Raw genomic sequence first — 17,601 nt, 5'->3', positions numbered from 1 at the left:
CAAACACATACAACTTAAAAACTGTGACCTGTTTCACTTGTCCACTCAAACCAACCATGCAGTGAATCTATCATCAAGTTTGGAATGTGTGTGACGTACATTAAATAAAATCCAAAGATTTGATAAATGATAGATGATTAACTGTGCCACTTGAGATTATATATGCGCAACACAGTTCCTTGTGACAGCCAGTGAAGTGTGATAAAGGGAGGTTTCAAAAAGGTGTGTCAGGGTGTCATGGAAAAAGTCTTGGATGACAATCATATCTAAATGACTGTCCTTTTGAGCCTTTTATTGCAGTTTTAATCACTCAATGACACACACTATGAAACAAAAGACACACAAAGGCAAGTCCTTCATATTTAGAAGTGACAATCAAAAGATTTATTGACATTCTTCCTCAAACTGGAAGCCAAAAAGGAAATGGTATAATATTTGCAGCCTGAAGCGAAGGAAAGGTTATGAATTATATTTATATAGCGCTTTTTCTCGAGTGACTCAAAGCGCTTTTACATAGTGAAACCCAATATCTAAGTTACATATAAACCAGTGTGGGTGGCACTGGGAGCAGGTGGGTAAAGTGTCTTGCCCAAGGACACAACGGCAGTGACTAGGATGGCGGAAGCAGGGATCGAACCCGGAACCCTCAAGTCGCTGGCACGGCCACTCTACCAACCGAGCTATGCCGCTATAGAACACGGTTTGTACGCAAAAAAAAAATAAAAAAATCATGAATTAATTAAAAGCAGAGAATGTAGATGCAATAATTCTAATTGTCAAATGCACAGTGGAATAGCTAAAGTTGAAGTGTTTTCAGCCTATTTTGGAAAATGTTCTCTCAAAAGTACAATATTGTTTTTAAAGGCCTACTGAAATGACATTTTTTTGTTTAAACGGGGATAGCCGATCCATTCTATGTGTCATACTTGATCATTTCGCGATATTGCCATATTTTTGCTGAAAGGATTTAGTATAGAACAACAACGATAAAGTTCGCAACTTTTGGTCGCTGATAAAAAAATAGCCTTGCCTATACCGGAAGTAGCGTGACGTCACAGGAGGAAGGATTCCTCACAATTCCCCGTTGTTTACAGCGGAGCGAGAGAGATTCGGACCGAGAAAGCGACGATTACCCCATTAATTTGAGCGAGGATGAAAGATTTGTGGATGAGGAACGTTAGAGTGAAGAACTAGAGAGGCAGTGCAGGGTGTATCTTTTTTCGCTCTGACCGTAACTTAGGTACAAGGGTTCATTGGATTCCACACACTCTCCTTTTTCTATTGTGGATCACGCATTTGTATTTTAAACCACCTCGGATACTATATAACCTCCCTGCTTGGCACTCAGCAACAAAGGGTTGGAGTTGGGGGTTAAATCACCAAAATGATTCCCGGGCGCGGCGCCGCTGCTGCCCACTGCTCCCCAAGGGGATGGGACAAATGCAGAGGACAGATTTCACCACATCTAGTGTGTGTGTGACAATCATTGGTACTTTAATCTTAATCTTAAATATCCTCTTGAAAATGAGTCGAGAATGCAAAATGGACATTCACAGTGACTTTTATCTCCACGACAATACATCGGCGAAGCTCTTTAGCTACTGAGCTAACGTGATAGCATCAGGCTTAAATGCAGATAGAAACAAAATAAATAAATTCCTGACTGGAAGGATAGACAGAAGATCAACAATACTATTAAACCATGGACATGTAAATACACGGTTAATAATTCTCAGCCTCGCAAAGCTTAACAATGCTGTTGCTAACGACGCTGAAGCTAACTTAGCAACCGGACCTCACAGAGCTATGATAAAAACATTAGCGCTCCACTTACGCCAGCCAGCCCTCATCTGCTCATCAACACCCGTGCTCACCTGTGTTCCAGCGATCGATGGCGCGACGAAGGACTTCACCCGATCACAGATGTGGTTGGCGGCTAGCATCGGCTAGCGCGTCTGCTATCCAAGTAAGTACTCCTTGTTGTGTTGCTACAGCCAGCCGCCAATACACCGATCCCACCTACAACGTTCTTCTTTGCAATCTCCATTGTTCATTAAACAAATTGCAAAAGATTCACCAACACAGATGTCCAGAATACTGTGGAATTGTTCGATGAAAACAGAGCAGTTTGTATGGTGACACATTGGGTACGAATACTTCCGTAGCCGTCGTGACGTCACGCGCGTACGCATCATACAAAGACGTTTCCAACCGGAAGTTTAGCGGGAAATTTAAAATTGCACTTTATAAGTTAACCCGGCCGTATTGGCATGTGTTGCAATGTTAAGATTTCATCATTGATATATAAACTATCAGACTGCGTGGTCGGTAGTAGTGGGTTTCAGTAGGCCTTTAAGTATACCTTTTATATCCCAAAAAGGGTAGCATAAAAGCATTCTTACCAATACCGGTGATACCAATACATGAATGTAGAACTTGCACCTGGCTCGCTGACAACAAGCTATCCATCCACTTGGGTAAAACAGAATCCATCCTGTTTGGGTCCCACATCAAACTTAAGAGAGTCAATCACTTCACCATAAAAGTAGGTGACAGTGTCATCACCAGGAAAGATGAGGTCACCTACCTAGGTTCCATTCTAGAGGCTAACCTTTCCTGTGATAAAATGGCAACCAAGGTAATCAAAAAGGTTAACCAACGAACGCGATTTCTCTACAGAATTTCCTCTCTGGTCAACAAAAGCACCATGAGGATTCTGGCGGGAACTCTCGTTCAACCCTTTTTTGATTACGCATGCACCTCCTGGTACCCTAGCACCTCCAAAACCCTCAAATCTAAACTCCAAACATCTCAGAACAAGCTAGTCAGGTTACTTCTAGACCTCCACCCCAGATCCCACCTCACTCCTACCCACTTCTCTAAAGTGGGCTGGCTCAAGGTGGAGGACAGAGTAAAACAACTTGCACTGAGCCTAGTCTATAAAATCCGCTACACCTCCCTGATACCGAAGTACATGTCAAACTACTTCCTTAACGTAAATGACCGCCATAACCACAACACCAGGGGGTGCTCCACTAACCACGTTAAACCCAGATTCCGAACTAACAAAGGTCTTAACTCCCTTGAAGGTAGAAAAGCGCTATACAAGTATAACCCATTATTCTCTTTCTATGCCACATCAATGTGGAATGCGCTCCCAACAGGTATAAAAGAAAGGGCATCTCTATCCTCCTTCAAAACCGCAATAAAAGTTCACCTCCAGGCAGCTACAACCCTAAACTAACACCCTCCCCGGATTGCTAATAATCAAATGTAAACAATTAAATGCAGATACTTTTTCTTATGCCTTCTGATCTCTCTCTCTCTATGTCCACTACTTGATGTCCATATCCCCCCCCCCCCACCCCCCTCCCTCCACACCCCTGATTGTAAATAATTCAATGTGATTATCTTGTGTGATGACTGTATTATGATGATAGTATATATGATAGTATATATCTGTATCATGAATCAATTTATGTGGACCCCGACTTAAATAAGTTGAAAAACTTATTCGGGTGTTACCATTTAGTGGTCAATTGTACGGAATATGTACTTCACTGTGCAACCTACAAATAAAAGTCTCAATCAATCAATCAATCAATCAAAACATGCCGCCACAATGTCCCTTATTCACCGCCTTCTCCGAAGCCTTAACAAGTAGTCCAGCAGAATGTTCCGGGAGGAGAAGCGGCTCGTCCATTCTTCAAGCTGCGTGAAGGACAGCGACGAGTATCCGACTTTGCCAAAGAATTCCGTGAGATGGCCGCCGACAGTGACTGGAACCCATCTGCCCTCCAGGACGCTTTTTACCTCGAGTTAGCGAAGCACGTGTAGGCACAGGTGGTCGCTCTGGAGCTTCCTGGCGACCTCATTGAGCCGTTAGTTTTTTTACTAATATTTTAAATGTCATTATTAGAAATGTCCGATAATGGCTTTTTTGCCGATATCCGATATTCCGATATTGTCCAACTCTTAATTACCGATTCCGATATCAACCGATACCGATATATACAGTCATAGAATTAACACATTATTATGCCTAATTTTGTTGTGATTCCCCGCTGTATGCATTAAACAATGTAACTTTACCATGAATTGATTAATGTGGACCCCGACTTAAACAAGTTGAAAAACTTATTGGGGTGCTACCATTTAGTGGTCAATTGTACGGAATATGTACTGTACTGTGCAATCTACTAATACAAGCTTCAATCAATCAATCAAAAACAAGGTTTTCCAAAATAAGAGAACTTCAACTCCAGTTATGGAAAAAAGTGCCAACATGGCACTGCCATATTTATTATTGAAGTCACAAAGTGCTTCTTTTTTTTTTTTTAACATGCCTCAAAACAGCAGCTTGGAATTTGGGACATGCTCTCCCTAAAATAATTCTGAGACCCACTACAACTATGGGAAATACTATACAGTACTTTGACTTTCACAAAGTGCATTATTTTTTTTATTTATTTTAAACATGCCTCAAAAACAACAGCTACAAAAACAATGAAGGCCCACAGCTTCAGTCCAGAGTATACTAGAGCATACTTGCCAACCTTGAGACCTCCGAATTCAGGAGGGGTTCTGGGTATTTGTTCTGTTGTGTTACGGTGCGGATGTTCTCCCGAAATGTGTTTGTCATTCTTGTTTGGTGTGGGTTCACAGTGTGGCGCATATTTGTAACACTGTTAAAGTTGTTTATACGGCCAACCTCAGTGTGACCTGTATGGCTGTTGATCAAGTATGCCTTGCATTCACTTGTGTGTGTGATGAAGCAGCATATATTATGTGACTGGGCCGGCACGCTGTTTGTATGGAGGAAAAGCGGACGTGACGACAGGTTGTAGAGGATGCTAAATGCAGTGCCTTTAAGGCACGCCCCCAATAATGTTGTTCGTGAGAATGGTTGCCCTAGGAGATTTTCGGGAGGGGCACTGAAATTCGGGAGTCTCCAGGGAATATCAGGAGGTTGAAACCGATAATTTCCGATATTACATTTTAAAGCATTTATCGGCAAGCCGATATTATCGGACATCTCTAGTCATTATACTAGGGTTGTACGGTATACCGGTATTAGTATAGTACCGCGATACTAATGAATCATATTCGGTACTATACCGCCTCTGAAAAGTACCGGTCCCGCTACAATATATTGGCAAGGCCACTTTCAAGAAGGACAATTAAAGAGAAACTCCATCTTGGGAGACGTTCTCGGTCAACCCCGGAAGCTAGCTCAGCTGTTCTAAAGATCACATGTGGAAATGCTTGCCATTTCTGCTCGTATCAGCCGACAACGACCACTGGCTTATGAGGCGTCGAATAGTGAATACAAAAAAATAAAAAAATCACTTTTAATATGGTTTTTGCAATTTTAATTTTGACAGTACCACATAAGACATGTTTTAATTGATTTTTAAATGCGCTAGAAAATAACCCGTTTTGTACACTGTTGATGTGGTTCAATTCACAGTAGTGCGTAAATGTGTTCCTGTATGGTATTTCTCAAGCAATTGTCATGTGGTGACATAAATGTTGGTATTTTGAGAGGTAATCATTGAAGTCGGACATCACTGAAGGCCGAGGTGGGAAATGCCCAGCCCGCCACTCATTGTAGTACTGGAGGGCTCCAGCAGGGGGCGCGTTGTGCTGGGAGCTATACTCGGGGACACCTGACTTCCTCCTTGCAGTCATTACAGACGTGAGCAGAACAAAGTTGTCCGTGTATCTGTATACTCCAACATCTCCCTTCTCAGGTACAAGTGTCTTTACGTAAATCGTTTTACCACCGATCGTTTAAACATGTTTGAAAGGGTATATTTTTATGGTATGTGTCTTTTCAGTCGCAAGGCTTTATACATGATCAAGCTAATGCTAATTGCACTGCCGATGACGGAGCTGATGCTAACTGCATCAATAGTGTTAAACATATAGAAAGGTACTCCATCCATCCATCCATCTTCTTCCGCTTAGCCGAGTTCGGGTCGCGGGGGCAGCAGCCTAAGCAGGGAAGCCCAGACTTCCCTCTCCCAAGCCACTTCGTTCAGCTCTTCCTGGGGGATCCCGAGGCGTTCCCAGGCCAGCCGGGAGACCTCGTCTTCCCAACGTGTCCTGGGTCTTCCCCGTGGCCTCCTACCGGTCACACGTGCCCTAAACACCTCCTTAGGGAGGCGTTCGGGTGGCATCCTGAGCAGATGCCCAAACCACCTCATCTGGCTCCTCTCGATGTGGAGGAGCAGCGGCTTTACTTTGAGCTCCTCCCGGATGACAGAGCTTCTCACCCTATCTCTAAGGGAGCGGCCCGCCACCCGGCGGAGGAAACTCATTTCGGCCGCTTGTACCCGTGATCTTGTCCTTTGGGTCATAACCCAAAGCTCATGACCATAGGCGAGGATGGGAACATAGATCGACCGGTAAATTGAGAGCTTTGCCTTCCGGCTCAGCTCCTTCTTCACCACAACGGATCGATACAGCGTCCGCATTACTGAAGACGCCGCACCGATCCGCCTGTCGACCTCACGATCCACTCTTCCCTCACTCGTGAACAACACTCTGAGGTACTTGAACTCCTCTACTTGGGGCAGGGTCTCCTCCCCAACCCGGAGATGGCACGCCACCCTTTTCCGGGCGAGAACCATGGACTCATTCTCTAGAACGGTACTGTGCGTAGTTAATGATTAATCTGTGTATATTTCTGCTGAAATGTGTATTTACTACAGTTTCTGGGACTAGTTCAGTGTAGTCTGTTTAATATTAAGGAAGGATAAGTGACTTTTGTTACTAAAGCCGCATAGGCCTACGGTATTGGGTGAATTTCTGTATTTACTTGTTGAGATATCTTCCAAGACTGTTACACTAAGGTAAAGTTTATTAGTGCAAAGCTAAGGTAACGTCTATTAGTGCAAAGAACAGGAAAACCTACTCGATTGCTATTGGAACGTATATTCGTATAATAATACTGGAGTGCTTTTTTAAAAAATATTTGTTGCAATACTGTGTACTTGTACATGTTTGGTATTTGATTTATTCTTGGCAGTTATTACAGAAGTGAGCAGAACAAAGTTGTCCGTGTATCTGTATACTTAAACATCTCCCTTCTCAGGGCGATTACACAAAGGGCTGCCCTGTGCTTCGCCTGTCAGGCGCAGAGAATATGTACCGGTGTTATAGGTAATAACTATTAACTATAATACCGGTACATCGCGCAGCCCTTGATGAATATACTAAGTGTAATTGCAATGAATAGAAACACAGTGATGGATCTGTGTGGTCTGAACAAGATGATGACACAACAACTGTATTGCATCTTGCACAGGCACATATAGTTGACTTGTTTAAAACCTAAAAAGCTGGTGTTAATACAATACTTCCATGCTGTGAGATGTTATATTATGATGTTGCTGGTGCACAACCTTTCGTGCTAATAAAAATGCATTTTTCCCACATCTTTATTTACACAAATGACATATTGCACCGATGAATACCGGTAATGGGGACGCTAAAAGAAACACTAAAACTCACTTAAGGTCAGCCTTGTAACATAAACGTAAGGGAACATAGTAGAAATGATCAGGATCAAACCCCAAAATACAATCACATGTTCCTGATCCCATTTCCTGAAAGTTTCATAAAAGTATGCCCATAACCTTTTTGAGATATCAAAAACTAACTGACAGACAAACCTTGGCAATCCCATAACATCCTGGTGGAGGTAGTAATTGATAAAAAAGACACATTTGAGTAAGAGTTTAAGAATAAATTAAAAGTAAATAAAGGAGGCAAAAGTTTAAAACTTGCTCACAGCTTGTCCAAGATAGTGTTTTGGAGTTGTTCCATTGTGTGTTTCATGAGTTGGCAGCCTCAAAGGAAATGTTTGTAACTTGCTCTACATTACATTTTTTAAACCAGAACAATATAACAACACCACCATCGGCTATCTTATGTTACCATTTGTGGTTTAACAGAACATACCGTATTTTCCGGACTATGAGGCGCATTTAAAATATGTTTTTTCTGTCAAAACTCCCCCCATTCAACATGCAAAGAAGTAGCGTTATATACCGTATTTTTCGGACTATAAGTCAGTTTTTTTCATAGTTTGGCCGGGGGTGCGACTTATACTCAGGAGCGATTTATGTGTGAAATTAACGCATTACCGTAAAATATCAAATATTATTTAGCTTATTCACGTAAGAGACTAGACGTATAAGATTTCCTGGGATTTAGCGATTAGGAGTGACAGATTGTTTGGTAAACGTATAGCATGTTCTATATGTTATAGTTATTTGAATGACTCTTACCATAATATGTTACGTTAACAAACCAGGCACGTTCTCACTTGGTTATTTATACGTCATATAACGTACACTTATTCAGCCTGTTGTTCACTATTCTTTATTTATTTTAAATTGCCTTTCAAATGTCTATTCTTGGTGTTGGGTTTTATCAAATAAATTTCCCCAAAACATGCGATTTATACTCCAGTGCGACTTATATGTTTTTTTCCTTCTTTATTATGCATTTTCGGCCGGTGCGACTTATACTCCGGAGCGACTTATACCCCGAAAAATACGGTATTGAGTATGTTGCTCTCAAACCGAGACTAGCAAAAACAAAAGTATGGTCTGAAGTAACAATAAAAGGATGGATCCAGTTGTCTCAACAAGCTGTTTTATTCACTACCTTCAGATTAGAGCTACTCCTACTGTTAACTGCTAGCATTAGGCACGTACACACACAGACATGCATTTGCTGCTGGGGGGCAGGAAATTCGGCAGCCATCTTGAAAGGGGCATCTACTCATATTTCAGCAGCAGAAACGAGGAAAAACAGAACGCCAAATTATTGTTCTGCATATTCTTGCTCAAATCGGCGGACCGTGGAAAAACAGGTCACGGGAGATTACCTTTCACAAGTATCAGTGAACATTACTATTCTTGGTATTTTGTGAATCAAATGTTTTTGTACTACAATTAAAGTGCACATGTAATTGTATTGACGTTTTTAGAAAAAAATATAATTTGTTGTTAGAATCTATAATTGTATATACATGTATTTTTCAACAGTTATTCATTAATATCTTTTGCAGTATATTCGATAGTATTTTATTTTTTTAGGTTTATACTGTAAATTGTAAGTAGGTTAGAATTAGTTATTAAATATGATTAAAATGGAGAGTAATATTTTTAATTCAGTGTTATTTGACTGGGTCCTAGGTCCCTATGTAGTAGAAATATTGGGCCCCGAGGTCAAAAATGTTAAGAACCCCTGTTCTACGCAACAGGAGCACTCTACTGTTTTTAAGGAATTTGCTGCAAAAATAATTGTCTTCCAAGTTTTGAACTGAACACGGGGGCCGGTATGGTGTTATTCCCGAGCTGGATTTGGCCCTTAGGCCGCTAGTTGAATAGACTTTGTAAAAAGTCACAGTTGTCGCCGCCCTTTAGCCACTTATGTTAATTGTCTTCACACCACTTACCAATGGAAATCCAAAGACTTGACACCATACCAAATGTGTGTATTTCATAATGTTTAATCATTGCTATACCCACTAATTCAATCACAACAATGACAAAGAATGTACAAAAAACTCAACACTTCAATGTGTGTCAGTACTGCTGTGTCATCACACAAACAACCACTCACGCTTCAGCCTCCACACTATCTTTTGCTTTTGTTTCTGTCTCCGCTGCTTGGGCTCGGCGGCGCTCCATCTGCGTCACAGTCATGGGATGAAGTGGAAAAAACCCGGCCAAACCTGCAGAAAAAACATAATTTACAGCAAATATTCGTGACACAAAATACTGCCTATTTTTCGCCCCAAGGGTGGCACAAAAAGTGGTACAATTTGGAGTTCAACCAAAACTTTGTGTGACGTCAGCAAATCGCTGACTGCTTTAAACGGCAATCATTTTTTTCGAGCCGGTAAAACATTTTACAACACAAACTTAGTAATTGTGAAAAATAGACTGTTAACAAAAATGTGTTCTGTTAAACAAAGGGTTGTCAACCAAAAACGTTGAAAGAGCCATATTGGACCAAAAATACAACAAACTAATCTGTCTGGAGCCGCAAAAAATGAAAAAACATATACAAGTCTTATAATGAAGGCAACACAGTGTCTATATTAGCTATAATAGCCTACTATCAAAATGAATATGTGTCACAGGCTGAAGCAAATCTTCGTTGACAGAAATGTTGAAATGTAATATTTATTCTACACATTTTTACAACATTAGAAACCATTAGTAAATCAGAGGCTACTCAGAAGGTGAGATAACTCCTGGAAATTACTGGGTTTTAATGGCCAAAGGTATAGATGTGTGTGTCCAACTTAAAGGTAACGACAGGCTGTCTTCTTTTAATAGATTTATGACAATCTTTGGCAAGCTAGGTAATGTTTGCTGTGGTCTGGAACAACATGGCACACAAACAACTATCTGAAATGCAGCCAATATTACATACAAAACTAACTTATATACCAAGAGGATAAAAGTAAAGGATATTAAATGAGCTCAAATATACCTACAAATGAGGCATTAGATGTACATACCAGTGTTTCCCACACATTCATTAATTTGTGGCGGCCCGCCACGAAAGAATTAAGGCCACCACAAAAAAATATTTTAATTTTTTTTTGTTGTCCTGTCCAGCTTCTCAGGCAAATCATATCAGAATCAGAATCAGAATAGTTTTATTGCCATTGTTTGAGAACGGGTTCACAAACTAGGAATTTTTCTTGGTGCAAACGTGCGACATAAAACACATATTTGGTAATAATAATAGTAATAGTTGATGTAGATGCCCATATCGGCTGTTCAGATTTACTTTACAAAAGAGAAGTGTAGGATCAAGATTTTTGGAGCTCTTTGTTCAGTGGATCAGATGTTTGATGAAGCTTTGTGTCTATCTACCACCACTACTGTTTTCTGTTTATTTGTTACTGACTGTGGCAGGACACCTCTGCCTCTGTTTCACTTTATGTTGCTGGTTGTAGTAGTAGGCTAAAGTTAAATTATTTAGTATACACTAATTAAAGGGGCAGAGCTTTAAGAGACATTTTAGCTTTTATATTTTTATAAGATATATTTTTTGTAAGAACCACAATTAATAAATATATTTCAGTGAATAACTTATTGTTCAAATCTGTATATAAATATGTACATAAAGTGTTGTAATTATATTGTAAAATGGATGGATGGATGGACGTTTAAAACAAAACTGTTATTATTAATTAGTAAGTATACATTTTTTTAGCCTTTTTAGAGAAAATCATATCATTGTAGTTAATTATGCAAATTACTCGATGATGTCATGGTGACCACGCCCCCACCGCCACAGGTATCTTGGCAGTTTATGGTAAACACTGCATACAGCTAGCCTAAATAGCCTGTTAGCATCGATTAGCTTGCAGTCATGCAGTGACCAAATATGCCTGATTAGCACTCCAACATGTCAATAACATCAACAAAGCCCACCTTTGTGCATTCACGCACAGCATGAAACTTTTGGTGAACAAAATCAGACAAAGGAGTGGAAGATTTTACATGTAAACAAACTGTTGTCACAGTCCACACTATGGTGAGTTCAAGAACCGCCGAAATTAGTAGGACAAAACAATGTTCATCAGTGAGGCATACACACAAACATATTAAACAGAGGGCTTTCTTACAATTGGGAAGGTTTGTGTCATGTTTGTCCTCCAACAAAAAACATAGTAAAACAAAAAATTTATTTTACCCCCATCTTTTTCCATTTTCAATCCTTTTTTAAGAATGCTCCAGGGAGCCACTATGGACTACTAGGTACTAAGCCGCGGGTTGCTGAGCCCCGTGTTAAACCATTAATGGTTACACAATCTAGCCAATGGTTTTCTTGTTATATTTTTTGCTTTGAAAAACTTAAAACTGTGAGCAAGTTGCAAACAACACCTTCAACCACAATAGTATTAATAATGTATTACCTCTCAATCAAGCAAGTATTACTATTTTGTAAAATGTACAGTAGATGAAAATGTTTTTATATACAGCTCTTGCACTGAATAGCGTGGGTGTACATGTTGAAAGTTCAGTTTGCAGCAGCTATATTTACCTCAGCCTGCACTTTGAACACAGTTATGTGGTGAGTAACGATAATACAATGCCATGTTTATCCAGTCATTAAATGTACTTGATGTATACACACCTAGAAGTTTGGCCACCGGCTTAGTCGTGTGGGCGCCACTGCCAATCCAGTACTTGATGCGGTCGTAGTTAAAGCTGACCAGTTTCTCGTTGTAGACGTTAGGGAGAGGGTCGTATGTTCCCAGCTGTTCTATATATTTACCGTCCCTCGCCCGTTTGTTGAACGCCGCCACGATGCGAAAAAACGGCCTGTTGGCTTGATTGTGGCCGGCCATAGCCAGGCGGAGGACCACATAACCCCCTTGGTAGCGCTTTAAGAGGTGGGACGCTGCAGTGGAGGAGAAAATACATGGACATATAGATATTGTTACAGCTGTGAGGAATATATGTGACGACCGAAAGAAAAACTGCGCTTCCTGTTTATTGGGATCTCTTATGTTTGCTTAGATTTGTATAGTTGGTGAGGACATTGTAATATTTCATTGTATTTGTTTAGGGCTGTCAAAATAAAGAAGTTAACTACTACTGTTATACGGTCAGTGATCAGATAAATGCACACGTCAGTACGAAAATGAGTGAGGAGACTACAATTGGTGTACTTGCTGACAGATTTCACTCCAAAATACCACCTGAAAGAACTTTAGATAAAACTGTTAACAAGTTTTATGCAAATAAAGTACATACTGGGCGATATGGCCTAAAAAAAATATATATATTTTTTACACAAAAAATTGGATTTAAGATTTTAAAGAAACCATTGAATTCAAATGACAGATAATTCAAAACAACCTTTTCTTTTATTTGATAAAAAACTACTCGTTTTTAAAATGCATCTTACTCTTTGCAAATTTTAATTATGTTGTTCTTTTTAGACTAGATATTAATGTATACCCTTCATGGAATACTTTTTAAAGAACTAAACAAAGATCTTCCTCTGGGAAGCAATACTTGTCTTTAATAAAATACTTCTCTTGCACATCGCATGCAAATAAATAATCTCCAACATTGAGAGTAATAATGTGAAATCTTAAAAAATCTGTCTTCAATAAAATACTTATGTAATTAAAATGTAGTATTATAATTGTATGCAAATAAATAATCAAGTAAAAACATTGAGAAGACTACATAGTGGTTTTAGTAAGTGGATAAAGGCAGGCTTTTTCATTCACACATCTTGCAGAGCGACTACTTTAGTGATTCTTCTGTGGATTGTGTTTCTTTCTCATCACACATGCCTTGTGCAAATGATTCCTCCACAGTAACATGCATTTGTTGTTGCGGTCTTGTTCGGCTCGTAGAGTTGCATTTCCCTCACTCGACTGAAGGCTTCTGTTTCAGATGCTGGAATAAGTTTGCTCTTCTGCTTTTTTTTATTTTATTTTTTTTAAATAAACTTGGAAGTCATTTGTTCCACACCTGTTGCCGCAAACCCAAAGTACTGACAAAACTTTTATTTTCTTTGGAACAAACGTCTCTCTTTCGTTAGCGTTAGTATTAGCCATGTTTTGAATCTCCGTTAAAGAAGTAAGGGAGCGGGCGATGGGTGCGAAAGCCCATGTGGGCAAAAAGTATGATGGAGCAATTTAAAGAAAAAAGATTTTTTAATTTTTTAAATCGTCTGCAACAAAAAACTTGAATTTATCGATAAAATCAATACATCATCCAGGCCTACATTTAAAAACATTCCTGGATGACATTCTGACGATAACATTTTTGTACAAATATTGAGTTTTTTTCCTTAAGAATATTTTTATTATGCAAGCAAGTAATCACCTGTGATGAATTATGATTAAAGATTAAAGATTAAAGTACCAATGATTGTCACACACACACTAGATGTGGTGAAATTTGTCCTCTGCATTTGACCCATCCCCTTGGGGAGCAGTGGGCAGCAGCGGCGCAGCGCCCGGGAATCATTTTGGTGATTTAACCCCCAACTCCAACCCTTTGTTGCTGAGTGCCAAGCAGGGAGGTTATGGGTCCCATTTTTATAGTCTTTGGTATGACTCGGCTGGGATTTGAACTCCAACCTACCGATCTCAGGATTGATCCAATTTCCAAAATGTGACTAATCTGATTTAAAACATTTTTTATCATTAATCATTTGACAGCCCTATTTTTTTTAACAGACGGATGATCAACTTCAAATTAGTCAACAGAAAATAAAACCTTTTTTGGAAGTTATTCCATGCTTCTCTTGTCAAAAATGAACACATATAACCTGTCTTAATGCTTTTTAACTTATTAGAAAAATGTAGTTTATGCACAAATGATAAAAAGTTAACTTAATATTGTCATGTCTTGTTCAAATTCCAAACAATACCACAGAGCTTTTATGGTGCAACTAATAAAATATGCCTGCATGGGATGTTGATAAAATGTTTCATTTTCAACAAAGTAGCAATACAATATTTATGAAAATCAACAATCAGTTAAGCCAGGGGTGTCAAACATACGGCCTGAGGGCCGGATCAGGTTTTATCCGGATAAGTGTGCGAAGTATAAAAATGTACCCGAAATTTTTGAATAAAAAACAGCTGTTCTAAATGTGTCCACTGGATATCGCAATAGCAATTCTTTGTATCTTTGTAGATGATGCTACATATGTACAAAATAAACCACATATTAGTACAGTATCAGTCGAGAAAAATGATCAAACAACATAAATAACATACTCTAATTTGATTTTGATATAATTGTTTTTATCTTGATAGATTAAAAATAAAGACCAATGAGTTGACTGATGAACATTATCACATCATTTAATTCAGAAAATATACGTAGCGACAAATAAAGATAGAACACTATTAACCGCAACATGTAAGTGTAGAAAATCCCCAACATTATCCATCCATTTTCTAGCACTTGTCTCTTTTTGGGTCGCGGGGGGTGCTGGAGCCTATCTCAGCTGCATTCAGGCGGAAGGCGGGGTACACCCTGGACAAGTCGCCACCTCATCGCAGGGCCAACACAGATAGACAACATTCACACTCACATTCACACACTAGGGCCAATTTAGTGTTGCCAATCAACTTATCCCCAGGTGCATGTATTTGGAGGTGGGAGGAAGCCGGAGTACCCGGAGGGAACCCACGCAGTCACGAGGAGAACATGCAAACTCCACACAGAAAGATCCCGAGCCCGGGATTGAACTCAGGACTACGCAGGCATACTTGCCAACCTTGAGACCTCTGAATTCGGGAGATGGGGGGGTAGCGGGGGGTGTATATATTCTCAAGTATTTCTTTGTGTGTATATATATATATATATATAAATAATCCGTTCATGAATGAGTATATCCGTTCGGCCACCGTGTTCAATGGAGAAGTCTGATCTACAAAATTTGCAGGCAGCATACCCCTCCCGCTTCGAGCTGTCCTGGATGAACTGAAATTATTTTTTACTAATCATTTTGGAACTTGCAAGCGTACTTCTTCTTACTCGTCGTCGCAATGTCTCTTCTCCGTTCTTCTGCTTCGTCTCTGTTATGTTTTTGGACAGTACTACTTGCCGTAGTTTTGAAGCAATGCATGATGGGAATCCGGATGTTGTGTGTCAGTGTATTAACGTGCCGGCTGGAATAAGCACACGCTGAGAGATAGCTCCGTGCCTGCCTACTTTATGGGTTATAGATAAACCTATGGATAACGGAGACATATATAATAGTCTCCTTTTCAGGTGAGAGAGGACGCTAAAGGCAGTGCCTTTAAGGCACGCCCCCAATATTGTTGTCCGGGTGGAGATCGGGAGAAATTTGGGAGAATGGTTGCCCCGGGAGATTTTCGGGAGGGGCACTGAAATTCGGGAGTCTCCCGGGAAAATCGGGAGGGTTGGCAAGTATGTACTCAGGACCTTCGTATTGTGATGCACATGCACTAACCCAGTGGTTCTCAACCTTGTTGGAGGTTACCGAACCCTACCAGTTTCATATGCGCATTCACCGAACCCTTCCTTAGTGAAAAATAAAATTGTGTTGTTTTTTTTTCAAATTCAAGACAAAGTTATATGTTTTTGGTAACACTTTAGTATGGGGAACATATTCTAAGTAACAAAGACTTAATTTAGAGTTTTTTGGACACTAGGGGAACATATTCTAAGTAACAAAGATTTAATTTAGAGTTATTTGATTAGGGTTAGAGGGTTAGGGCCAGGGTTAGGGTTATAATAAGGCCATGCCGAATAAGGCATTAATAAGTACTTAATAATGACTAGTTAAGAGCCAATATATTACTAATGTGCATGTTAATAAGCAACTAATTAATGGTGAATATGTTCCCCATACTAAAGTGTTACCATGTTTTTTTACTGGTGCACAAAATGAACCGTGCATGAACATCACCTTGTTCAAAGAACAAAACAAACACAGTGCATAAACTCACAACAAATGACACACCTGCAAATCAGTCTGACTTCTGCTGTTGCCGTATCCGTAATACGCCGATAGGGAGAAGTTTTTATTTACACGATGAGTCGGGTGTGTTTTGACCTCCGCCGAACCCCTGAGTCCGACTCACCGAACCCCTAGGGTTTGATCGAACCCAGGTTAAGAACCACAGTACTAATCCCTGTCCCACCGTGCTGCCTCCCCAACATTATGATTTGTACAATTTCAGAATGTGCTTGATCTATTTTTAAACATACAAAACAATCTGAAGTTGTCTTTATTTTTAAGTTATCGTGCCGCAATTTTACCAGTCCGGCACACTTGGGAGTGGATTTTTCTCCATGTGGCCCCCAATCTAAAAAGAGTTTGACACCCCTGAGTTAAGCAAAGTTTTTTTTTCATCATTTAATTAAAAAAAAGAATAGAAAAAAAGACACTCATGTAGTATCAGTCAAAAGTTTGAACACGTTATTTCATTAAATTACATTAGAGAGTGTTCCATAAGGGTTTGACTCTTCATATTGAGTGCACATTTCCCACAACTTTAGACTACTACACAGACAAAAACAATGTTTGAGTGTGTCTATATAAAGCTTGTACTTACACAGATGAACCATGATGCTAGTCTTCACTCCTGTAACAATTTAAAAAAAAAAAGCGTTACCGAGCAGTAGTAATGTTTACATTACATACAGTACATGCACCGAAAGGGTCGACGCTAGAAGCTCTCAGTAGCGCAGAATAAACATGTAAGACAACATTTTGAGGAATACCTCCTACCGATATTAAATGTGAATAAAATCTTAATCCAGCCAGGTCAACGTAGATGTTGTGAGAAATAACACGGGCTGGTTTAGTCGATGTTACACCAATGTGACATCTGTGAGAGCGTCGCCATGTTTTAACCGGAAGTGACGCATGGTGTAGGGTTTTCCCGGTGATAACAGTTAGGTCTTCAGATCGCTAGGGGGCAGTATTGCACCGCTAAACGCAGTGGAGTATAGATGAGGGGTCCCCAACCATTTTTGCACCGGGCACCGGTTTACCCTTAGAGTGCAATACACCCGACACTGATTGTTATCACTCTGGTACTCTTGT

General features: G+C 39.9%; 2 protein-coding genes across 7 annotated transcripts in view; one reads left to right on the top strand and one right to left on the bottom strand.

The window, feature by feature from the left end:
• Positions 1-17,601, top strand: part of pax7a (paired box 7a) — a 317,190-nt gene that overhangs the window by 48,496 nt on the left and 251,093 nt on the right. The window lies entirely within an intron of this gene.
• Positions 9,519-17,426, bottom strand: mrps16 (mitochondrial ribosomal protein S16). The gene is made up of 4 exons (XM_062037519.1): positions 17,284-17,426; positions 17,108-17,137; positions 12,181-12,447; positions 9,519-9,754 (listed from the first exon to the last, which is right to left on the bottom strand). The coding sequence occupies exons 2-4, from the start codon at positions 17,118-17,120 to the stop codon at positions 9,639-9,641; spliced, it is 396 nt and encodes a 131-aa protein (XP_061893503.1). The 5' UTR covers positions 17,121-17,137; positions 17,284-17,426; the 3' UTR covers positions 9,519-9,638.

Source organism: Entelurus aequoreus, linkage group LG26 (genome assembly GCF_033978785.1).
Source record: "Entelurus aequoreus isolate RoL-2023_Sb linkage group LG26, RoL_Eaeq_v1.1, whole genome shotgun sequence".
Taxonomy (NCBI): Eukaryota; Metazoa; Chordata; class Actinopteri; order Syngnathiformes; family Syngnathidae; genus Entelurus; species Entelurus aequoreus.
This window is presented reverse-complemented; position numbering and strand designations above follow the sequence as displayed.